This window comes from Adiantum capillus-veneris, chromosome 7, assembly GCF_014529385.1.
Source record: "Adiantum capillus-veneris isolate H3 chromosome 7, ASM1452938v2, whole genome shotgun sequence".
NCBI lineage: Eukaryota > Viridiplantae > Streptophyta > Polypodiopsida > Polypodiales > Pteridaceae > Adiantum > Adiantum capillus-veneris.
Window position 1 is genome coordinate 55,761,355 of NC_140937.1, and position 19,803 is coordinate 55,781,157.

At 42.8% G+C, this 19,803-nt stretch overlaps 1 protein-coding gene across 2 annotated transcripts in view; it reads right to left on the reverse strand.

The window, feature by feature from the left end:
* Nucleotides 1-12,243, reverse strand: part of LOC147453887 (uncharacterized) — a 59,671-nt gene extending 47,428 nt beyond the window's left edge. For both annotated transcript variants that reach the window (XM_086515954.1, XM_086515952.1), the window contains exons 1-8: nt 11,797-12,243; nt 10,613-11,423; nt 10,417-10,533; nt 9,423-9,521; nt 9,275-9,336; nt 9,022-9,109; nt 8,790-8,951; nt 8,613-8,681 (exon numbers count right to left, since the gene is read on the reverse strand). In XM_086515954.1, coding sequence (XP_086372080.1) covers nt 8,613-8,681; nt 8,790-8,951; nt 9,022-9,109; nt 9,275-9,336; nt 9,423-9,521; nt 10,417-10,533; nt 10,613-11,423; nt 11,797-12,152 — 1,764 coding nt within the window. In that variant the 5' untranslated portion in view covers nt 12,153-12,243. The remainder of the gene's footprint in view (nt 1-8,612; nt 8,682-8,789; nt 8,952-9,021; nt 9,110-9,274; nt 9,337-9,422; nt 9,522-10,416; nt 10,534-10,612; nt 11,424-11,796) is intronic.
* Between the last annotated feature and the right edge of the window lie 7,560 nt (nt 12,244-19,803).

A 19,803-nucleotide genomic window follows, 5' to 3' on the forward strand; every position in this document is an offset into this window, starting at 1 on the left:
GGAACAAGGGGAGGCTGGACAAGCCCTTCTTTCTTGGGTTACCTGTCACTCTTCAAAAACACGATTAGGAATCGACACACCCAAGTGGACTTGGGTTATGTGCGACTACAAGAAGCAAAAAATTTCTTGTGGTTCTTTCCTTGAGTGATACAGAACATTGCCAAAAATCTCTGATACCAATGTAAGGTGCAATGGAAGTGAATGTTGATATTGCTCAAATGAGTGCTCCAAACTGTCCTCAAAGGTTCCTTTTACTTACGGAAGGAAGAGCCTTCGGTTCCTTTAGAGAGAGAATGCAATGATCACAAACAAAGTGAATGCTACTGTGAATGAAGATGTTAAGACTCTGAGAGAGAGAGAGAGAGAGAGAGAGAAGAATACGACACCAGATGGTTCTCAAACCCTCCTCCAAGGGCCCTCCTCTCTATGGCGAGAGAGGTCTATGCTATAGATTGCACAAATCTGGTACAATGGTCTAGATTCAATGGACTTGCCGACAATGTCGACGACAACGATGATGACGACGAGGACGGGCTGAAAACTGAAAACGCTAGGACTGAACTGCTGAAATCTGCAAAACGCTCACTTTCTGTTGAATACTGACACTGCATTGGCGAGGACGGTGATGGCAATGACGCGACGACGATGCGCTGAAACGCAGATGCTAAAATCTGCATACAGCAGGCTGAATCTGAAAACGTTGGCTGACTCGACGATACGAGAAGGACCTGCTGCGGGTAGGTGAGATTTGCGAGGCTAGGGACTGAATCTACGATGTCTAAGTGCTGAAAACATTAAACGCTGATGTGCTGGGCTGATCTCACGCTGGAATCTGCAAACGCTAGGCTGAATCTACAAACTGAAAACATCAGGTTGATCTATAGCAAAAACGCTAGGAAATCTGCATTCCAAAAACACTATCTGCTCTGTTGGGGGCTGAAAAACGCTAGGGCCTCTTGCCGGTCTTGATGAGGATGTGCACTGCAACTTGCTCTGGAACTTCTATTGCCTCTTCTGCCAGAAAAGTGCCAGCGCTAGGTTTCTTTTAAAGTAGCTTAGCAAATTTGCCCTACTCACTTTTCCAACAAAGTCACTTATTAAATAATAAGTGAAAAATGAGCAAATAGGAAAAATGGATTCTATGCACTGTAAAATGCTCGTAATGGGTATTGAATGTCAAGCCGATGATCATGTTGTGTGCAACCAGTAGATATGCAACTACTCTAAGTGCCTAGACATGCACGGCCTGCGCACAGGCTCACAAAGGTGCCATAACACTTCCTAAGATGACCTGAACCCTAGACCTGAAGTAGCTTGTCCACATGCACATAGGGTTAGACGTGACGTGACAAAAACAGTGACAACCACCTCAACATCTCTAACTAAGAGCTGATCAGTGATCGCCAAGCTTGAGGCCGAGGGGGAGGCTTGGCAAAAAGAAGGAGCCAAGGGAGAGGTCACATCCCTACGTGAGTACCCCAAATATCATTCTTTCTTCACACATACATACATACCTCTACTACTACTACTACTACTACTACTACTAGGTCAAAATTAGAAAGACATAATCAATGTCTATAACAGTTGTGTTTGTCACTTTCATATTTTGGAACATTGTATTCGTTGCCTGCTTCTTCAAGGTTGCTTTTTATTGTTTTTTGGAATTTTCTTTCAACAGTTTGAAGTAAACAGCCAATTCCATTACAACTTAGGAGTCAACCTAAGTAGTCAATAAGACCTCCAACTTGGATTGAAAGACCATGTACTGCGTGAATTGACTCCACATGCGTGAAAGCAAGTGTCAACAATCTATTGTTGCAGCTCCTTAAATCAAGTCTCATAGTCTATGTGCAAACCCTTATGGCAACAACAAAAAGTTTTTTAGAGTGGTCGTTGTAACAAACTTGGTTCACTCCAAGTCAAGAATCAATCGCGACAACACCAAAAAACCACTTCAAACAATTCACAGATCACAATAGATTTGCACTGGCCCGACGGAGTTCCGTCCCTAGAGATATTGGCCCCAAAGACTGGCGCCCCTTTCGGTATTTCTTTTTGTATTAATCAATCATCAAAGTACAAGAGAGCGGTTAGGGTTTCACTCTCAGACTCTACGTCCAGATGCTCTGAGAAGTGAGACCCTCACCACTTATTTAAAGGTTACAAGGGATGCCCATAAGCAGAGCCCCAAAACTTGAAAGCAAAAGCAGATTCTCTCTCTCTCAATGAGAGCCAATAAAAAGCAAGTTCTCTTTTTCCCAAATCATAGCAAAAAGCTGAGATTTGCGTCGCTCAAAATTTCTACCAAAAAAAAAATAATTCACTTTTGCGATTTTCGGAAATTAGGGTTTTTGGCAAAAATTAGGGTTTGCAAGAATTTTAGGGTTTCTGGCAGAAATTAGGATTTCTGCTGTCGATAGCCACATCATCACTTTGTGACATACCCCCCTCTTGAAAGCATTGTAATCGACCGCGATTACGCCTGCAAAACCGACAAAAGCTATAAACCGTCTTAGTAGACATTGACTGTTAGTACCTACGTACTAGGAACACACATCTAGCATATGTACAAAATAGACAAGTCACATCTCACGACGTCACCAGACATCACATGACATTCAACATTCATTCGGATCTTAGACCATGATTTATCGGCAATGTAGCTAGCAATCACATCTAGGTCCAATCGGGACCTCATCGATGTCCGATTGACTAACCCCTATTGCAACCATGTCTATTCGAGATCAAGTAGACCAAAATGCTGCAATCATTTCGTCTATCAGTTCCTGCACTCAAAAGAAGTGAAGAAACAAATCAGTATCATTATCAGGACTTCCATTTCATAAAGTCATCCAGCAGAATACTGTCAGCTCTCAGTATCCCTGAAGCTCAAAGAGACATCAGTGACTTTAGTATCAAAATCCAGGCATTTGTTGACAAAGGAGCGGAGTGACTCCCCTCTTGTGCATCCTACTGCACCAGATCTCCGGCCAAACTGAATTCTGGGTTCCGTTTCGAGTAGACTATGCTAAACCAAAACATCGAGGTAAAGTTTCACAATCCGAGGAGTATCTGCTAGGTCCTCCTCCTCCATCCATCAAATGCAAGAAAGTTCTTGAACTTAACCAAGAACCGCCTTCGGACTTTACCTTTCTTTGTATCATTATGTGCCAAAATCTGTTCAGGAACAAGGACCTCTTCGTTTTCTTCCACTTCGGGTTGCTCATCATGCTCCCCATCATCAGGCACATCACCCTTAACAGGTTTCAAGAGGCTCACATGCAATGCATTGTGAATACTCCAAGTATCTGGCAGTTTCAATCGGAAGGAGCCATCATTTATCTTTTTAGTGATCTGGAAAGGTCTGTAGTGTCGCATACTAAGCTTTGGAAAAGGCCTCTCCTTTCCCTTTTTCTTTCGTAGGCGTGCCTTCTCAAAACGTAAGAGCACCCAATCAACTTCCTTCAATTTCAAATCGCGACGATGGCGATCCGTTGTCTTTTTCTGTCGTTCTGGAGACTCCTGCAAAGTCTCGCAAACCTTGGCAAAAGCCGTATCCAAATCTCACGAATATTCATCCATTTCAAATATCTAATCTTTCGTGCTCAGGAAGAATGGAACCTTCGCAAAACTTTCAACAATCTCACATGGCGTCTTCCCCGTCGAAGAGTATATCGTGTTATTGTAGGCAAATTCCACCAAAGGTAAGTTCTTTTCCCAGTGAGTCTTCTGATTCGAGATACAAGACTTCAATGAATCTAAAATCACTGAATTGGCAATGTTGGATTGCCGGTCTGTCTGCAAGTGGAACAATGACGAGAACAGCAACCGCGTGCCAATGTTCTCCCAAAGTGCCTTCCAAAACAAACTCATAAATCTGGGGTCTCTATCGGAGACAATCGTCTCAGACGTGCCATGTAATCGGAAAATCATTGTGATCATTCTGTGTTCTCGGGAGATCAAAAATGAAATCCATTTCAATACTTTCCCAGGGGCGGGTGGGTATGGGTAAAGGCTTTAACAATCCCTGTGCCTTATGCCTGTCAAAATTGACCTTCTAGCATACTAAGCACTTACGCACAAACTCTTCCACATCCTTTTTAAGTCTCGGCAAAGAGAAGTATCTCTCTACCCCCTTCATGGTGGTAGCAATGCCGCGGTGACTCGTAAAAGGTGGACAGTGGCATTCAGTCATAACCTTTTCCCTCAACGGTTGTGTAACGCACAACATAGTCTTTTTCATTAAGTAGCCTTCCTGAAGGGAGTATCCAGCTACTGTCTCCCCATCCCGTATCCGTGTGAAAATATCTGCAAAATCTGTATCTATGGCATACTGATCGACAACATCCTCGAAGCTCCTATGATGTATCGCGGAAATAGCCAGAACCAACGGCTTTCGAGACAAAGCATATGCCACCACATTCTTCTGTCCCTGCACATGGACAATCTGGAAGTGAAAGTGTGACAAGATGTTCGCCCACCGCATCTACTTTTCCGAAAGCTGCTTCTGTGACAAGAAGTAGCGCAAACTCTGATGGTCTGTAAAGACAGTAAAATCCGCTCCGAGTAGGTAATGCCACCACTGAGTAAGAGCATGGATAAGTACCAAAAGCTCTTTCTCATAAATCTGTTGTTATCTCCGGCCTAGAGAACAATCGGCTCTCGTAAGCAATGACATGGCATTCTTGCATCAAGACCGCACCCAGACTACGACCATAAGCATCACAAAATACTTCAAATGACTTTTGCAAGTCCCGCAAAGTCAAATCTGGTCCTGTAGTCAATTTCTCTTTCAATGTCTGAAAGGCAGTCACCTCTGTGGATCCCCACGAGAAAGGTACTCCTTTCTATGTCAAGATATGCAAAGGGGAAGCAACCTCTGCAAACTTTCGTATGAACCGCCTGTAGTACGAACACAATCCCAAGAAGCTTCTAAGTTCATGGACATTCCTCAAAACGGGCCAATCACAGATAGTCTCTATCTTGGCCGGGTCCATTTGCACTCCTGTCTGCTGACACAATGTGTCCCAAAAAGGGTATCTCTGGTAGGAAAAATTCAATTTTCTTTGCATTAATCACTAATGTGTGATCTCGTAATGCCTAAAAGACTTGAAGCAGATGATCTCTGTGTTCTGCCTCATTCTTGGAGAAAACAATGATGTCGTCAAAGAAAGTGCTAACAAATAGCCTGTACTCTCGAAAAATCCTGTCCATCATCCGATTAAATGTCACAGGAGCATTGGTTAAGCCAAAAGACATCACCAAAACCTCAAATAACCCAAAAGTCGTCCGAATAGCTATCTTGTAGACATCTCCTGGCGCTATCCTGATCTGACGATATCCACTCTTCAAGTCAATCCTGCTAAAGCACGAGGATCCCTGTAACCTGTCGAGTATATCATCGATCCTAGGAATCGGAAATCTGTTCTTGATGGTGATTTCGTTGAGAGCGCTATAATCGATGCACATTCTCCAAGATCCGTCTTTCTTCAAAAGCAAAAACACTGGAGAGCAATACGGTGAAGTACTAGGCTAGACAAGACCCTTTTCCAAGAAGTCTTTCACTGGGTTCACAATCTTTTCATTTTGTACTCGGCTCACACGATAAGGTGGCTGATTCGGTGGCGTGCTTCCAGGTATCAGATCAATGGTTTGATCTTGAGGCCCTCTGAAAAGCAATCGGCATGAGTGTGGAGAAAAATCTTGGCGTTCTTTTGATCAGGTCAAAACATATTCAACCTTTATCCATCGTTCAATTCTCTCCCAAAAGAATGAGTAAGAAACTGAAGTTCATCAAGTACAATCTCTAAGCCCTTCATTTATCAAAGTCGCTTTCTCGGCCCGATAGTCAACCACGGCGTAGTTCTTGTGGTACCAAGGGATCCTGAGTAGAACGTCACTCGTGTGCCTTGAACACCCCTATCATTGCAAACGAAGTTTGCCAATGCTCGGTGTAATGGCAACATCCCATTCGGATGCCAGTCAAACTACCTCCACCTGTGGCGTCAGTCTGTCGGGCGTAATTCCAAATCGAGCCGCCAATTCCAAGTGAAAAGAAGTTGGCCTTGGCTCCTTCAAAAGAGCTTCATGATCCTTCACTTTGCCCCAAAAGCGGCAAAGTTTGTACTTTCATTCATTTAATTCGGTTCAGGTCCAACGCCATGTGGTACCAGTTCTGCTTTTTATCTACCTTTTCTGCCACGTTCCTCAGCTGCTCTCGAACTCTCAGGCCTGTCGTCGTTCTTATCATTCTATTCTTTCGGTGCCTGTTTAGGACACTTCGCGGAGATATGTCCATGTTCCCCGCATCCAAAGCACTTTCCCTCTCTGATGAAGCGAGCTCTCTCCTCAGGAGTAAGCTTGGGTCGTGCATCCTTTTTCTCTGGGTTGCTCTTTTTTCTTTCTACTTTCATTCCCAGAAGTCTGTTCGGCTCATAGTGTCATGGTCTCATTTGTGGGGTAGGTCAAACTGCCAGAGTGAATAAGCAGTGATCTCGGATCTTTGTAGGTAGACCCAAGGTAAACCGCTCAATCTGGTCTCTAAACGAGATCTTCTTGAATGAAGAGGCGGGTACAAAAAAACTCCAGAATCTTTCACAATAAGCATTGATTGTGTCTTTCTTGGTCATTCGAAGATGGTTCCAAGCAGCTCATACATCTCGTTCATATTCTTGCGTCAACCAAGAAGAAATAAAAAGCTTCTTAAATTTCAGTCATTTAACTGGCGCAGTCTTGTTTAAGAGAAGAGTGGACCACCAAGTACAAGCATTCCCCTTAAGAGTAAGAGGTAGCTCTCCGAATCTTGAAGTGCTTTGAATAGCGTCCTCCCGGGAAAGCGATGTCAAACTGCTGTATAAAAGACAAAGCCTTCGAAGCATCTGAGTATCTTGAGAAAGTATCAAACTTGATCGAGTGGCCAACTTCCTTAAACTCTCGGACTTTCTTGCTTTTATCTTCGAGAAAGTCATACTGGTTGGCTTTATAAAAATTCTTCTTGTTCTCATAAAAGTTTCCGTCATCAGAATCTGAGCTGTCTGTAGACGAGTCCTCAGTAGAACTCTCAGTCTCTGGGCGAGATTTAGCCTTCTTTGCCTTTCTCTTGTCCTTTCAGAAGCGTTGCTTCTTGCTTCGCTTTTTACCTTTTTTGTCTTCGCTCGAATCCGAAGAGCTAGAAGAACTGTCAGAAGAAGAAGAAGAACTGGGTAAGCCTTCAAACTTGATACGCTTTTTTTGTTTCTTTGCCTTGTCGAATGTCGACCGACAACCCAAATATCCCGGGAAGTCAGTGCCTTTCTTCTGCTTTTTGCCGTGCTTTTTGTCTTTCTTTTGCACGTCGAAAAACTGAGCAATTCGTGCATCAACCACGTTCTCCAGTTCCTTCTCCGTATATTTCTTGGAGGCAGAAGGTTTCTTGAGAGCGGGTTTCGGGAGTGGTGTTGTGGTTCTCTGCCACTCTGCCTGTACCTCTTCCAGAGAGGTCTGATTCATATATTTTGCCATGTTCGGGTCCTTGGCAAAATTGAGCATCATCTTCGTTGCATCGCCGATCAACTGGTGACGCTCCATCTCTTGCCGCTCCGCCTGAGTAGGCCGAGGCGGGCCATACTCTTTGCCGGAATCTTCTTTGTGATCCCTGCCCGCATCTCCAGATGCAGAGGGAGTCGACTGATCCTTGCATGAAGCCATACGTGCCGCGGAAAAAAAAAATTGGGGATCGGATTTCCCGTAGAAGAGAAATCGGTCGTGCTCTGATACCATTGCAACAGACTTGGACACTCCAAGTCAAGAATCAATCACGACAACACCAAAAAACCACTTCAAACAATTCACAAATCACAATAGATTTGCACTGGCCCGGCGGAGTTCCGTGCCTAGAGATATTGGCCCCAAAGACTGGCGCCCCTTTTGGTATTTCTTTTTGTATTAATCAATCATCAAAGTACAAGAGAGCGGTTAGGGTTTCACTCTTAGACTCTGTGTCCAGATGCTCTGAGAAGTGAAACCCTCACCACTTATTTAAAGGTTACAAGGGATGCCCAAAAGCAGAGCCCCAAGAGCTTGAAAGCAAAAGCAGATTCTCTCTCTCTCAATGAGAGCCAGTAAAAAGCAAGTTCTCTTTTTCCCAAATCATAGCAAAAAGCTGAGATTTGCGTCGCTCAAAATCTCAACAAAAATTATTTTATTTCTTTAAATTCACTTCCGCGATTTCCGGAAATTAGGGTTTTTGGCAGAAATTAGGGTTTGCAGGAATTTTAGGGTTTCTGGCAGAAATTAGGGTTTCTGCTGTCGATAGCCACGTCATCACTTTGTGACAGTCGTTTGATCATTAAATGCAAGAATCAGCTTCACTACCGCCAAAATATCGCACGCAATCGACTATGCAAATTTTGTTGGCCGATGTGTGAGGGAATGCAAGAGATCTGTAAATTCATGGGTCAAACAAAGAGAGATGTTTGGTATAGGAACAAAAGGCTAATTAGGCACAATAATCCTACAGGTCAAAGATAGAAAACATACGGGTTTAACCCATCAAACCGTTCAAAGGCATTGCTGAATTCACCTGATATACGAGTTTTACCCATCAAACCATTCAAAAGCATTGCTGAATTCACCTGATATAGATGATGACGATCCTTTAATTCATTGGACTGAGAAAAGGCTCCTCCCGCTTTCTCCTCCCCCTGGTATAAGATTTAGTCTTAACATAATGAGTTGTTTTGCATGGAGAAAAGCCTCTCCTAGTCAATGTCAAGAGCTTGACAAGAGGAATTTGAACCTTAACAGCAAACCTGACGTAGTGTGAAAGGCTGAGCTGCTTCCTTTGCTGCAGGAAACTTGTCAACTGCCTCACGTTTAGCCTTGTCAAGCTCCACCATGGCAACCATTTGAGAGTATGCTTCTATTAAATGCCTAACTTTCTGATCCATCATTTTAGCAGCCTCTACTTCTTTCTATAGAGCAGAAATGACTAAATTAGTAACAAAAGATATTGGAATTAAGCATGGGATTAAAGGAGATTACCATAAGGTTCACTTTGCTCTCTCGAAGCAATGAAAAGACCTGTTTTTGCGCATTTACCCTCCATAAAATCCATCTTTTCTTGGCCAGGCTATCAAAAAGGCAGAGTTGAAAAGAGGTCTTGCATGTAAAGGAAAATAAAATTGATTTCTGTCAAAATCTTCCATTGTCTAGCTTATATAAAATATACAGAAAGTAATTGCCCTGTATCTGATAACCCATTTACTCTTCTAGGTGAGGAAATCTCGTAAGATACCTCTGTGTACTGGCAAGCTTGGATTTGAGGGCATAAAAAGACTCCTCTGAAAGCTTCTGAAACTGTTTTAAGATAGATAGACCTTATAATTTTAAGTTGACCGTAGGAACCTCCTTCAGAAAACATTGGTCAGACTCACTGATAATACCTGAGCAGATAAACTACAAGACATCACTTCGATGTTTCTCTTCTTAGCATTCAGAAGCTTGACTTCCAACTCTTGTATGTGCTCACTCAGCCAGTCCACCTAGAGAAAGTTATTCAATTAGTAACACCTTATACTCGCAAACGATGTCTAGTGCATAAGTCATATCAATAAATTTCACGCAAAGCATACCATGGATTTTTCCCATCCTGATAGAAAAGTGGCAATAGAGGTCATCATAGTAAAATACAGGCATTGTCGAAATACATTTCTCTAAGAAACAGTCAAGGTGCATTTGAAGCACTCGCATTAGAAATCACATCCGTGAATATGAACTACATATACATTTAAAAGGAGGAGGTTAACCTGGCAACCATAGTCCTCAGTTTTCTTCCTTGCTTTCAGCTTAGGAGACGTGTGAAAACAAGCTTGGCAATCAAGTTACCGAGGCATGTGCCTCCATATAAAGTACAAAGAGAGAAAATGTGCTACTTTGATCAGTGAAGTAGGTCGGATGGTAAGCTAGTTCGCCTTCCATGTTGTATTTGGCCTTGGTCTTTTAGTTTGAGCATGTTGATTTATTTTTGCTATTAAAGTTGAGTGCAACTTGCAAGCCTTACAGGATGTACACCTTCAGTAGTGATGTATCCAGTATTAGTGTTGGGTTTTTGGGTTCCAAGCCCAAGTTTGGTTCAGTGGTATCAACCCGTGCGAAAATCTCCCAAAGGCATGCAGTTAACAGAGTCAGTTTGCATGGAAGGTTTACTCTATATTACTCTATATATGTAGCTTTTTTCAAGCAATATGATATAGCATCTCTCTCTCTCTCTCTCTCTCTCTCTCTCTCTCTCTCTCTCTCTCTCTCTCTCTCTCTCTCTCTCATATCTGCTGCTCGCTTCCTCTCTTGCCATGGCCTCTGCACGCCACCATCCACCCTAACCTCCCCATCAATTAGTTCCATACAAAAGGACACCCTAGTAATTAGGCAGATTATCACCTGAGGCTGCGTGTTGCAAGTGAACTCCAGATAATCACTCAAGGTATGCAGCTTTGTAGGATGTGGTTGAACCATAAACTCTTCATCAGCTTGGTTGACTTTGATGTAGGATGCATTCTGCCATACAAAAAATTATGTTGTTTACTGCTACAGTTATTGTTATGATAAGCTACAAGTCTAAGCTTTAAATCCTCACCTTTAGATGGTGAAGGATGTCTTCTAAAGAACGAGTTGCTCTGAGGTTTGGATGAAATGAAGTGCCCCCAGCTTGGCCAACACTTGCAAACGTTCTGCTTGTTGTAGCACTCCTGGTATCCTCTGACAATGCTACCTTTGCAATACTTAGTGGCCGAAGGGGCGTTCTGTCTTCTACAAGACTATCTCTTGATATTTGTTTGGCCTTGGTTTTGGACTCTTCCAGGGAAATTCGGGCCTTGTCTTCAAACACCCTTAACCTTTTATTTTGGCTTCTGGGTTCAGCCGAGAGGGGGGTACCATCCTGTAAATTGTGAGGGGCAAGATTTTCTTTTTCCTTAATAAAAGAATGGGTGGATCTACCAGTAATCCCTGGTAAAGAGTGTTCTGCTGCATTTGAAACAGAAAGCTTGTGTTCCGTTGAAAGATTTCCTCTCTTTTGTGGTCTGGTTCTGTCTGGTCCTGTTGCTAAGCTCATGTCGCTCTTGTCATCATCTGCATGAATGGAGACATCCTGCGGGTTAATAAGAGCCCGATGCGGGGGCCCTGTTTTTGTAAGAGCCATTGAATTCTCCTCACTTAGTACATCACAGTCCTCCGTTATCTTTGCTACTTCTCCTGAATGACCCGCTTCTTGCAAATCAAAAGTTGTACCAGATTTCAGAAAATGGGACAAATTTCTGGAAAAGGCTGTGGCATCCATTGTCATGTCATCATTGAACACCTCGTTAACAATTGAATCATCATCTTCTAGTTGTGAGATATGTCTGAGGTGTACAAAACAGCCACTTTCATCTTCCGATCCATCAGCACTGCCAGCCAGCTATGGAAATTCAGAGTCTCATAAAGTTAATCTGTTTCTGACCAAATTGCAAAACCTGTCACTTGATAGTGTGCTTTTTCTAGATCTCAAATTGTCAAATCGACACTAATACTAATTAGCATTGTAGTTAGAGCAAACTTTATATCTGAATACTGATTAAGAATACACCTTGTGTATAAAAATATATTGTTGTTAGAGATGGATTGAGATTTGAGAAAAATGCCCTTACTTGCACTTTGTCAATGCGTCGCCCTTCATGAGACATGTAGCACAGACACTAGGGATACAGCATCCTTAGCAACTCAATCTGCGCTTACACACCCTAGACTTAATTAAGCTGGAGAGCAGAGTTAAGCAATGACCTGTCACAATGAGCCGGGAAGTCATCATCAGTCCAACTTCCATTGTCGGTGTCCATGTCAGAAGTGAAATGGCTGAAATCCATAGAGTTTTCATGCGAAGGATGCTCGTGAGCTGCAGATTGTTGTTCTGCAGAAACCCTAGAAGCGGGAGAAAACGCGTTGCTATTGCTGGGCAGAAGATCCGAGTTGAGAAGAGGAGGAGTTTCCATGTCATCGTGGCGGGGAATGACGTGAATGGTCTGTGTTTGAGCGAAGCTGACCCTCCTCTTCTTCTTCGAAATCACAGAGCTTAGATCGTCCTCCAGAGCAAAATTTGCTTCCACCTCTTTGGTATCCTCGTAAACAAGAACCTCCATAACTGCTGTTCACAGCCACTAGGCTAGCCTTGCCCGCAGGCTGAGAGAAAATGGTGGGAGATTCAAATTCAAGTCATGCATAAAACGGGCCTGTCTGAAGTAAATATTTTTCCAAAAACCTTTATTTGGGGGCAGTTTTAGGGAAAAACCGGGTCGATTGTATATTTTAACCGGCTGAAGTTGTAAAATCCCGGTTAGATTTTGAGCTTGCCTTTAAGAAAACCGGAAAGATTATTGTAATTACCGACAAAAGCTTCAAATTTTGACCTGAAAACAAGGAGAATTTCAAGTTTGCCCTTATTTTCACTTGTTAGGGAAAATGTATTTTTCTAGTCCTGTTTTGGGGGGGGGGGGGATGAATTTTGGCCCAAAATTTAAAATACACTAAAAAAATTTGTTACCTTCAAGGTTTACTTTTTAAGGTAATTTTCAAAATTTGAAGGCGGGATTACACTAAACGTAGGTTTTTTCAAGCACTAGGACTCGGCCCTCAAAATAAAATTCTTGGCGTGGATTATTTTGAAGGATGGTTGCCATACAAATATATATATACATCATAAAGTATGGTGGAAGGATTTCAAGCACTTGGTCAATGTGCTATGTGTACTCATATATAGAGTGTCGAGGATAGAAAGGGTGAGAGCACAACGTAGCTCATGAGTCGATAGCTCTCGAACACGATGGTCAGTCGCACTCCGAACTTCTAGACTCCGCCTTCGTTGGAACTCAAGAGTGCTACGGATTTTGCTAGTCCCATACTGCAAAGGTCACCTAGTTCAAGTCATGCTGAGAAATGGGCTTCCAATGTTTCGCTTACACAACCACCTTTTTATATCTATTCTCCTCCATCACCCTTTTTCCTCGATAGCTACCATTGCTTACTACGTTACCACCTCTAGCAAAAGACGTACCATGTCCTCGCTCCAACTCAAAGTGACATCAATCTTGAACACTGATAAGTTCAATACGGACCGAGATCACTCAGCTCATCAGACAGGACTTGATTCAGTTAGACACTAGGAGGACATGGATACAGCCTATGCATGTGCTTGGTACGAAGATGGCTTTCTATAGAGAGCATCTCCTTGAGCTTACAGAGGATGGTTTTGTGACGAGACCCGTCTACATGGACCCTCATCTATCCCATGGATTACGACGTGTTATTGGACAGATGCGCATATCATCACATCAGTTAGAGATTGAGGCTGGCAGATTTATTGCCTCTTTTGGACCATTGGCCAAAAGTTATGAGATATTAGGATCACATATGCCTTGGGCTATTTTTATTGGAGTTGCACAGACACAAGGAGAGCCTCTTGAAGAGACTAGACAGTAGGAGACACTCACAGAGGGAGATCACTGATTTCTTCATACTACATACGCAAAATTCAAATAAGCAGGCATCACAACAGACTTCAGAGTTCACCTGTACCAGGGGTACATTGACTGACAGGGCCATTGAGCTTGAAAGATCCAGACACCCACAACAACGAGGGTCATCGAGACATCGATGCAAGCTGCATCAGAGGGTCCGGATTGTTTTGGCACGACATGGGAGACACCCAGTCAGAGTACTCACTGAGGAGGACATTGATGAGCTTCGCCAACGATCGATTGTGGATATCATAGGATAGGATCTTGATTCCAGCATTTCAACCTTTCATTTCATTTCACTTTAGCTCAGTTCGGCCTCAATTTTCAGTCTTTAACACAGAGATCGTATCAAAATCACCATTTATAAACTCTTTTGTCTCATAGGTCACACTCATAGGTCACTTTGGCCTTTTCGAAGACGTTAATATATCATCTCTCTCTCTCTCTCTCTCTCTCTCTCTCTCTCTCACACACACACACACACACACACACACACACACACACACACACACACACACTTACACTTTGAGGTTATGGGTATGGAGATAGTGGAGTACATGCCTCAACTTTAAGTGCCACGAGGTCCCAACCATTGGATCAAGGGCTCTTGTGCGGAATCAAAGGAGCTCACAGATTTTGTTCATCAACTGGTAAAAACTAAACTGGGGACCCCAAGATTAGTTTTTATGGTGGGGTCACAAAAAGTAAACTCGAGATCCTGAGATTAGTTTCTAAGTCGAGATCTATTGTTTTAACTTTAACTTTATGGAGAATCACATTTATTTCAAGAAAGCGCACACGGGAATGATGGTTAAGGCCCCTGCTGCTCAAGCTAGTGGTGAGGGTTCAAATCCCGGTTGGGGAAGCGAGGGCATCCCGAGATTAGGGCCTCGTGTGGCTAGCCTCACGAAATTAGTTTTGAAAATTCTAAAACCAGGATCCCGAGTTTAGGTTGAGTAGATCGATCACCTAGATCGATAATTGTTTCACCTTTTACTTAGGACCATTGATCCCATGGTTAAGACCATGTGGTACTTAAAGAGGAGGGAGTACATGATTGACATGCTAAAAAACCCTTCGCATCAACTTCCGAGGATAACATGGGAAGCAAGTATAAAAATCCAAAAGACACACAAAAGCAGAATATTAACTTCAAGATGGATGCAAGACATCGAGAAGTGGTTGGGAGGGATCAATGAACAAGGGAACCACACCCACCCTTAGATGCCCTAGCCCATCCCCTCGAGTGTAATATGCACAATCAACTCTATCCAGCTCAGCTCTCATTCTCCAAGACACAAAATGCCAACATTGATCTTAATATACCAAAAGTTGTGGCGACAACAAGTAAGCATTTAATTTTGCCTTGGTAGTTAATAGTAAGCAGCTTTTGATTTCGAGTACTTGTACTGTTTTGACCTACGCTTGTGGTATATTTCTTGGTATGTAAAGGCCAAGCGCATGACCATGTATCTACTATAGATCACAATCCATCCTCCGAGACCTTTTAGAACAAGAATTTGTGAGATTTCTTTGTGTGCCTTTAACTTTGCTTTAGGGTGATAATATTGGGTTTTTAAGGTTGCAACAAAGGTCTTGGCAGTGGTATCAGACATGGCCATAGTCAAACCCTCATACGCAGAGATAACCTCGAGAGCAAAGGTTAAGTGCGACTCAATAGGGTCGGTCAACTCATACATCAAAGCGGGGGGGAAGGGATCAAACACCCCATCTGTCGGTGGGTTAGAGAGAAAAGACTCTTCAATCAGGAAGTTGGCGAAGGTAAGAGAGCAAAAAGCACATATGGAATTGGAAATTACAGCTATCTAGATTATGCTTGCACAAGGCGATTCTGAACCAAACAAGAGATCATTCGAGGAGGCAATTGTATCGTCTACAATCATGGACATATCCAAAGGCGAGAAGGCCTTCCAGACACTAAAGAAGACCCTGCCTCACAGAGTGGAGGCTAAAAATGCATGCACATTGGTGGTCCCCCAAGCATTGATCAAGAGGTAGTTAGTTGATTTGGCTAGTTTGATGCTTGGATTTGGATGCATGGGCAAGGTATCGACCAAAGCTGAAGTCATCAATTGGAGATACTGGCTCAATAGATTTCATATAGTATCTGGCACAATGGTCCTTCACATTCGGGCGACCCCAATATAGTGGCAAAAGTCATGGCCTAAAGGTTGCTCTTCTTCAATTGATTTCCGATCTATGTGCTCCCACGGGATCCATCCTTTGAAACTCCACACACTTTTAAGAACTTATGTCCGGTATGGGTGGAATTTGTCAAGCTTCCATTATGGCTATGTGGAGATCTGAAAGATCTTGCCATAGCACACTAGGAACCCCAATTTTCATCCCATTCAGCAGAAAGCTTGATAACATGGCAAACAAGGTCTACATTTGTTGGGACACTTGAAAGACACAACCAAAATTTATGATCATAAATGTGGGGCCGGCCTCAAGATGATCTACTTAACTTCACACATTTTTTCGTGCATGCTTTAAATGCAATGGCTTTGAGCACTTTGCAAGAACTTGCCCAAATAGCTTGCCTAGACCAGCAGATCTTCTTAAGAGAGGTGAGAAAGCTCCAACAAAACCTGATCATGCAATTAGGGAAGTTGAAAACTCCCCACAGGAGGCAAGTGACTATTCGGAATAGGATGGACAAGCTAGCGACAATCAGGCTCTAGAAGTAACCCTAAAATCACAAGAGCATGTGGTCAAGACAATCCAAGCTTGTGATATCTGCAAAAAGGCTAACCCCAGTTTTTGATTCACCTCTTCTTCTCACCAAAAAACACAAATCCCACTAATTCAAAAGATTTATCTCTTGCTTGCCTTTAGAATGGAAGATGATCGGTGGCAAAAAGTAAACATATCATGTAAACATTCTAAATGGCAAGCCCGGGCCATTGGGCACCATAAAGAGAATCCACGAACAACACAGAGGCTCCGATTCAATATGAGAACCTATTTGAAGAGCTTCAAGATGCAAATCGTGAGGACCCTAGGATCACAAAGACAACTACTTCCTAGATTGGGATAGCAATAAAAGACCTCAAGGGAGGGGATTTCGATCTCATGGAGGACGTCAATCAAAATAGGGTCTCGAAGGCAATCCACCTTGAGGTGGAGTAATTTGAAGCTATTTGAAGTGCTCTAGGATGCAAATCCTGAGGACCCCAGGATCACAAAGACAACTACTTCCTAGATTGGGATAGCAATTTATGACCTCAAGGGAGGGGATTTCAATCTCATGGAGGACGTCAATCAAAATAGAGATTTGAAGGAAGACACCTTGAGGTGGAGTAATTTGTGCTACTCTCTCAATGACAAAGGATCCAAGAGTGTAGTCATGGAATCCGGTAAAAATCATGCCCTTTTTTGGAATGTGATAAGGAATGATAGAAACGTCAATTGCTAGTAGGCTATCCAAGAGAATCTATTCTATATATTAAGCAGAGAGATATTCAAGGGGCCACGTGGCGCAATTTCCTTTATCCGGTAGTGTGGCCCTGCATCTCCAACTACAGTGCACACGCGGGGGGGAGAGAGAGAAAGAGAGAGGCGGCCGAAGGCTGCCAGCCACACTAGTCACTTAGATGCCACAAATAAAAGGAAACACACTTTTGGAAGGGAGTTGGTATTCTATGGAGAAGGAATTAGTGATGGATTCATTGGCATTCTTGCCATTGTAGATAAAGATCTTGAGCCTTAGATGGCCTTGAATTACACTTCTAGGAGAGTCCTAGGTGTGAAGATCAAATGGGCAGAGTAGCCATTGACCATTGTCAATCTTTATGGTCCTTGCAATGCCAAGAAGAGAGACAAGGGATCTTAGGACTCCTCAATAGAGGGGGATTGGTGTGTTGTCGAGGATTTCAATATGGTTGAGTCCATAAGAGACAAGACAGGCCTACCTAGCCTCTTGACAAGATCAAAGAAAGTAAACAGGAAAGCCTATGCAAGAAGTGGGCAATGGTGGACCTATGGTCTATAGGTCCGTGGATGGCACACCAAGCTACACTTACACAAGCCATCAATATGCTAACATAGCCTCTAGGCTAGACAGATGTGACTGCTCCCATCAAGCTGGCGGGCTGTCATTCTTAGTAAACATGAAGGTGGATTCCTCCCACGGCTTATCTAGTTGCTTTCCAATATCAATCCAATTGGTATGGATCAAAGGTGAAGTGCACTACCCTGAAAGGTAAAAGAAGAAACTAGTCACGGGAAAACACCTATTCAAGGAGCCTCGGTTTAGAAGCATGGTCAAAACAACAATTATCAACCTCAAAAGGGATGTGAATGCTGATAATCCAAGGGCTTGGGACATTCTGTCTTAGAGTCTCCAAATTGCAATAAAAAGAGCCAGGCCGAGGATGAAGAAGGCTTGTGATGTCAAGCTCCAAAAACTTAAGAAGAAGTGGAGATGCTAATTATACAAAAACAAGAAGGTACATCTGCCTAGGCAAAGCACGGGGGATCTTCAATATAAAAAGGAGATGAAGAGTGAGGTTTTAATTCCTTACTTTCAAAATTCCATTTCTATTGTCCAGACCTCTTTAAAGGTTCTTTTTTACTCTCTTTTTCTTATTCTTTGTTGAGTTTTCAACAATTTAGGTTCACCTTCAACCTCAACTTTCTAGTTAGGACACAAAACAAACATGCAATGAAGAGTTCCCAATGCTTCTGACCCCTCAGAATGACAAGATTTCCCTTCTCGATTAACCATGACCATTTCCAAAGGTGGTCATGTAACCCAATTCGTGAAGCTGGCCAATAGATATCAAACTCTTCACTAACTTTGGAGTATGTCTGAAATAATTGATGATGAATTCCACACCATTATGCGTGACTAGCTTAATGCCTCCAACACCATGTATCTCAAGCTCATACAAATCATCGAGCTCCAATTTTCCCCACGAGTATGTGCATATGTAGAGAGCCATTCTCTATGAGGTGTCACATGGAAACAGACTCCAAAGTCTATGACCCAATTTTGATAAAAGCTAGCATTTTGTGCGATAAGAGAATCTAGACTAAGATGTGTTGTAAATGCTAGAAAATTTGAGGAATTCTGGACGTCAGACACATTACTCTAGTACATTGAGCTCCTTAGCTTTTCCTTTGCCATCATTGTCAGGCTTCTTGCTTTCTTGAGACTTTTTATTGTCTCTTTGCCATGCGTGACAATCTTCCTTTAAATGTCCTTTTTTGTGGCAATGATTGCACTAAACATTGCACAAAGAACTATCAAAGTTGACGATGTGGAAGCGTAGGGAAGAGAGAGAGAGAGAGAGAGAGAGAGAGAGAGAGAGAGAGAGAGAGAGAGAGAGAGAGAGGTCTCTTGAACCAATCAACCTTGGCAATGAACAATGCGGGCAAGGGGTCACATATATACCCACCTCAGTAAATTGCCCTACCCAGACTTTGAAAAAGAAGAAAAAATTACATCACGTCCAAAATACTCCAAGATAATGAACTTTGAAACACATCCTATCCATAGTTGGACCAACAACAATGGATTGTTGTACTCATTGTGTTTTAGACACGTCTGATCGATTCCTTGCCAAATGCATTTGCCTTGAATTTCGATCCACGGGTTCAAAACATCGATAACTTGAACTCCAAGACAAGGGTCCAAATTACTTATTTGGAGCACTATTTGGCCCTCACAAGCCTCTCTCTGGCTGAAGCTAGTGGCGACAACTACCCTCTGACTAGAAATCTAGTATCCTGGCGACTGTGGTTGCCATCACATGTGCCATGCCGATTTCCTTTGTCAAATTTTTATGATTGTTACCTTTGTCCAACTACCCTTTACCTTTGTCTCGTTGTGAGTTCCTACTTTTTGTCTTTGGCTTCAAACTCTCGAGCCAAACAAAGCATCATGTCACATGTATAACATCGGTTTTCAAACCTCATGGGTACCGGGGAAACTAACTGAGTATTGGTAATGTTGTCCTTGTTAAGCTTGCCTTTGTCGTTGCCTTCTACCGAACTCGTACATTTGCATTTGGCTTCATAATCCCAAGCCAAACAATTTGTCGATTTCCTTGAGAACTTTGCACGTGCATAGGTTGCTATGTGGATGGTGGTCGATATGCTATCCATAGCCTTTTTGTTGGTTTTGGTCAATCTTGTTGGCACTCGCGCAAGGGGGGGGCATATTCAAGTTGCAAGCTCTGGAATTTGCAAGTCCTTCACGCACTCCAAAGGCAGATGTCCCTATTACTGGCATTTCAAAACACTGGCAGTG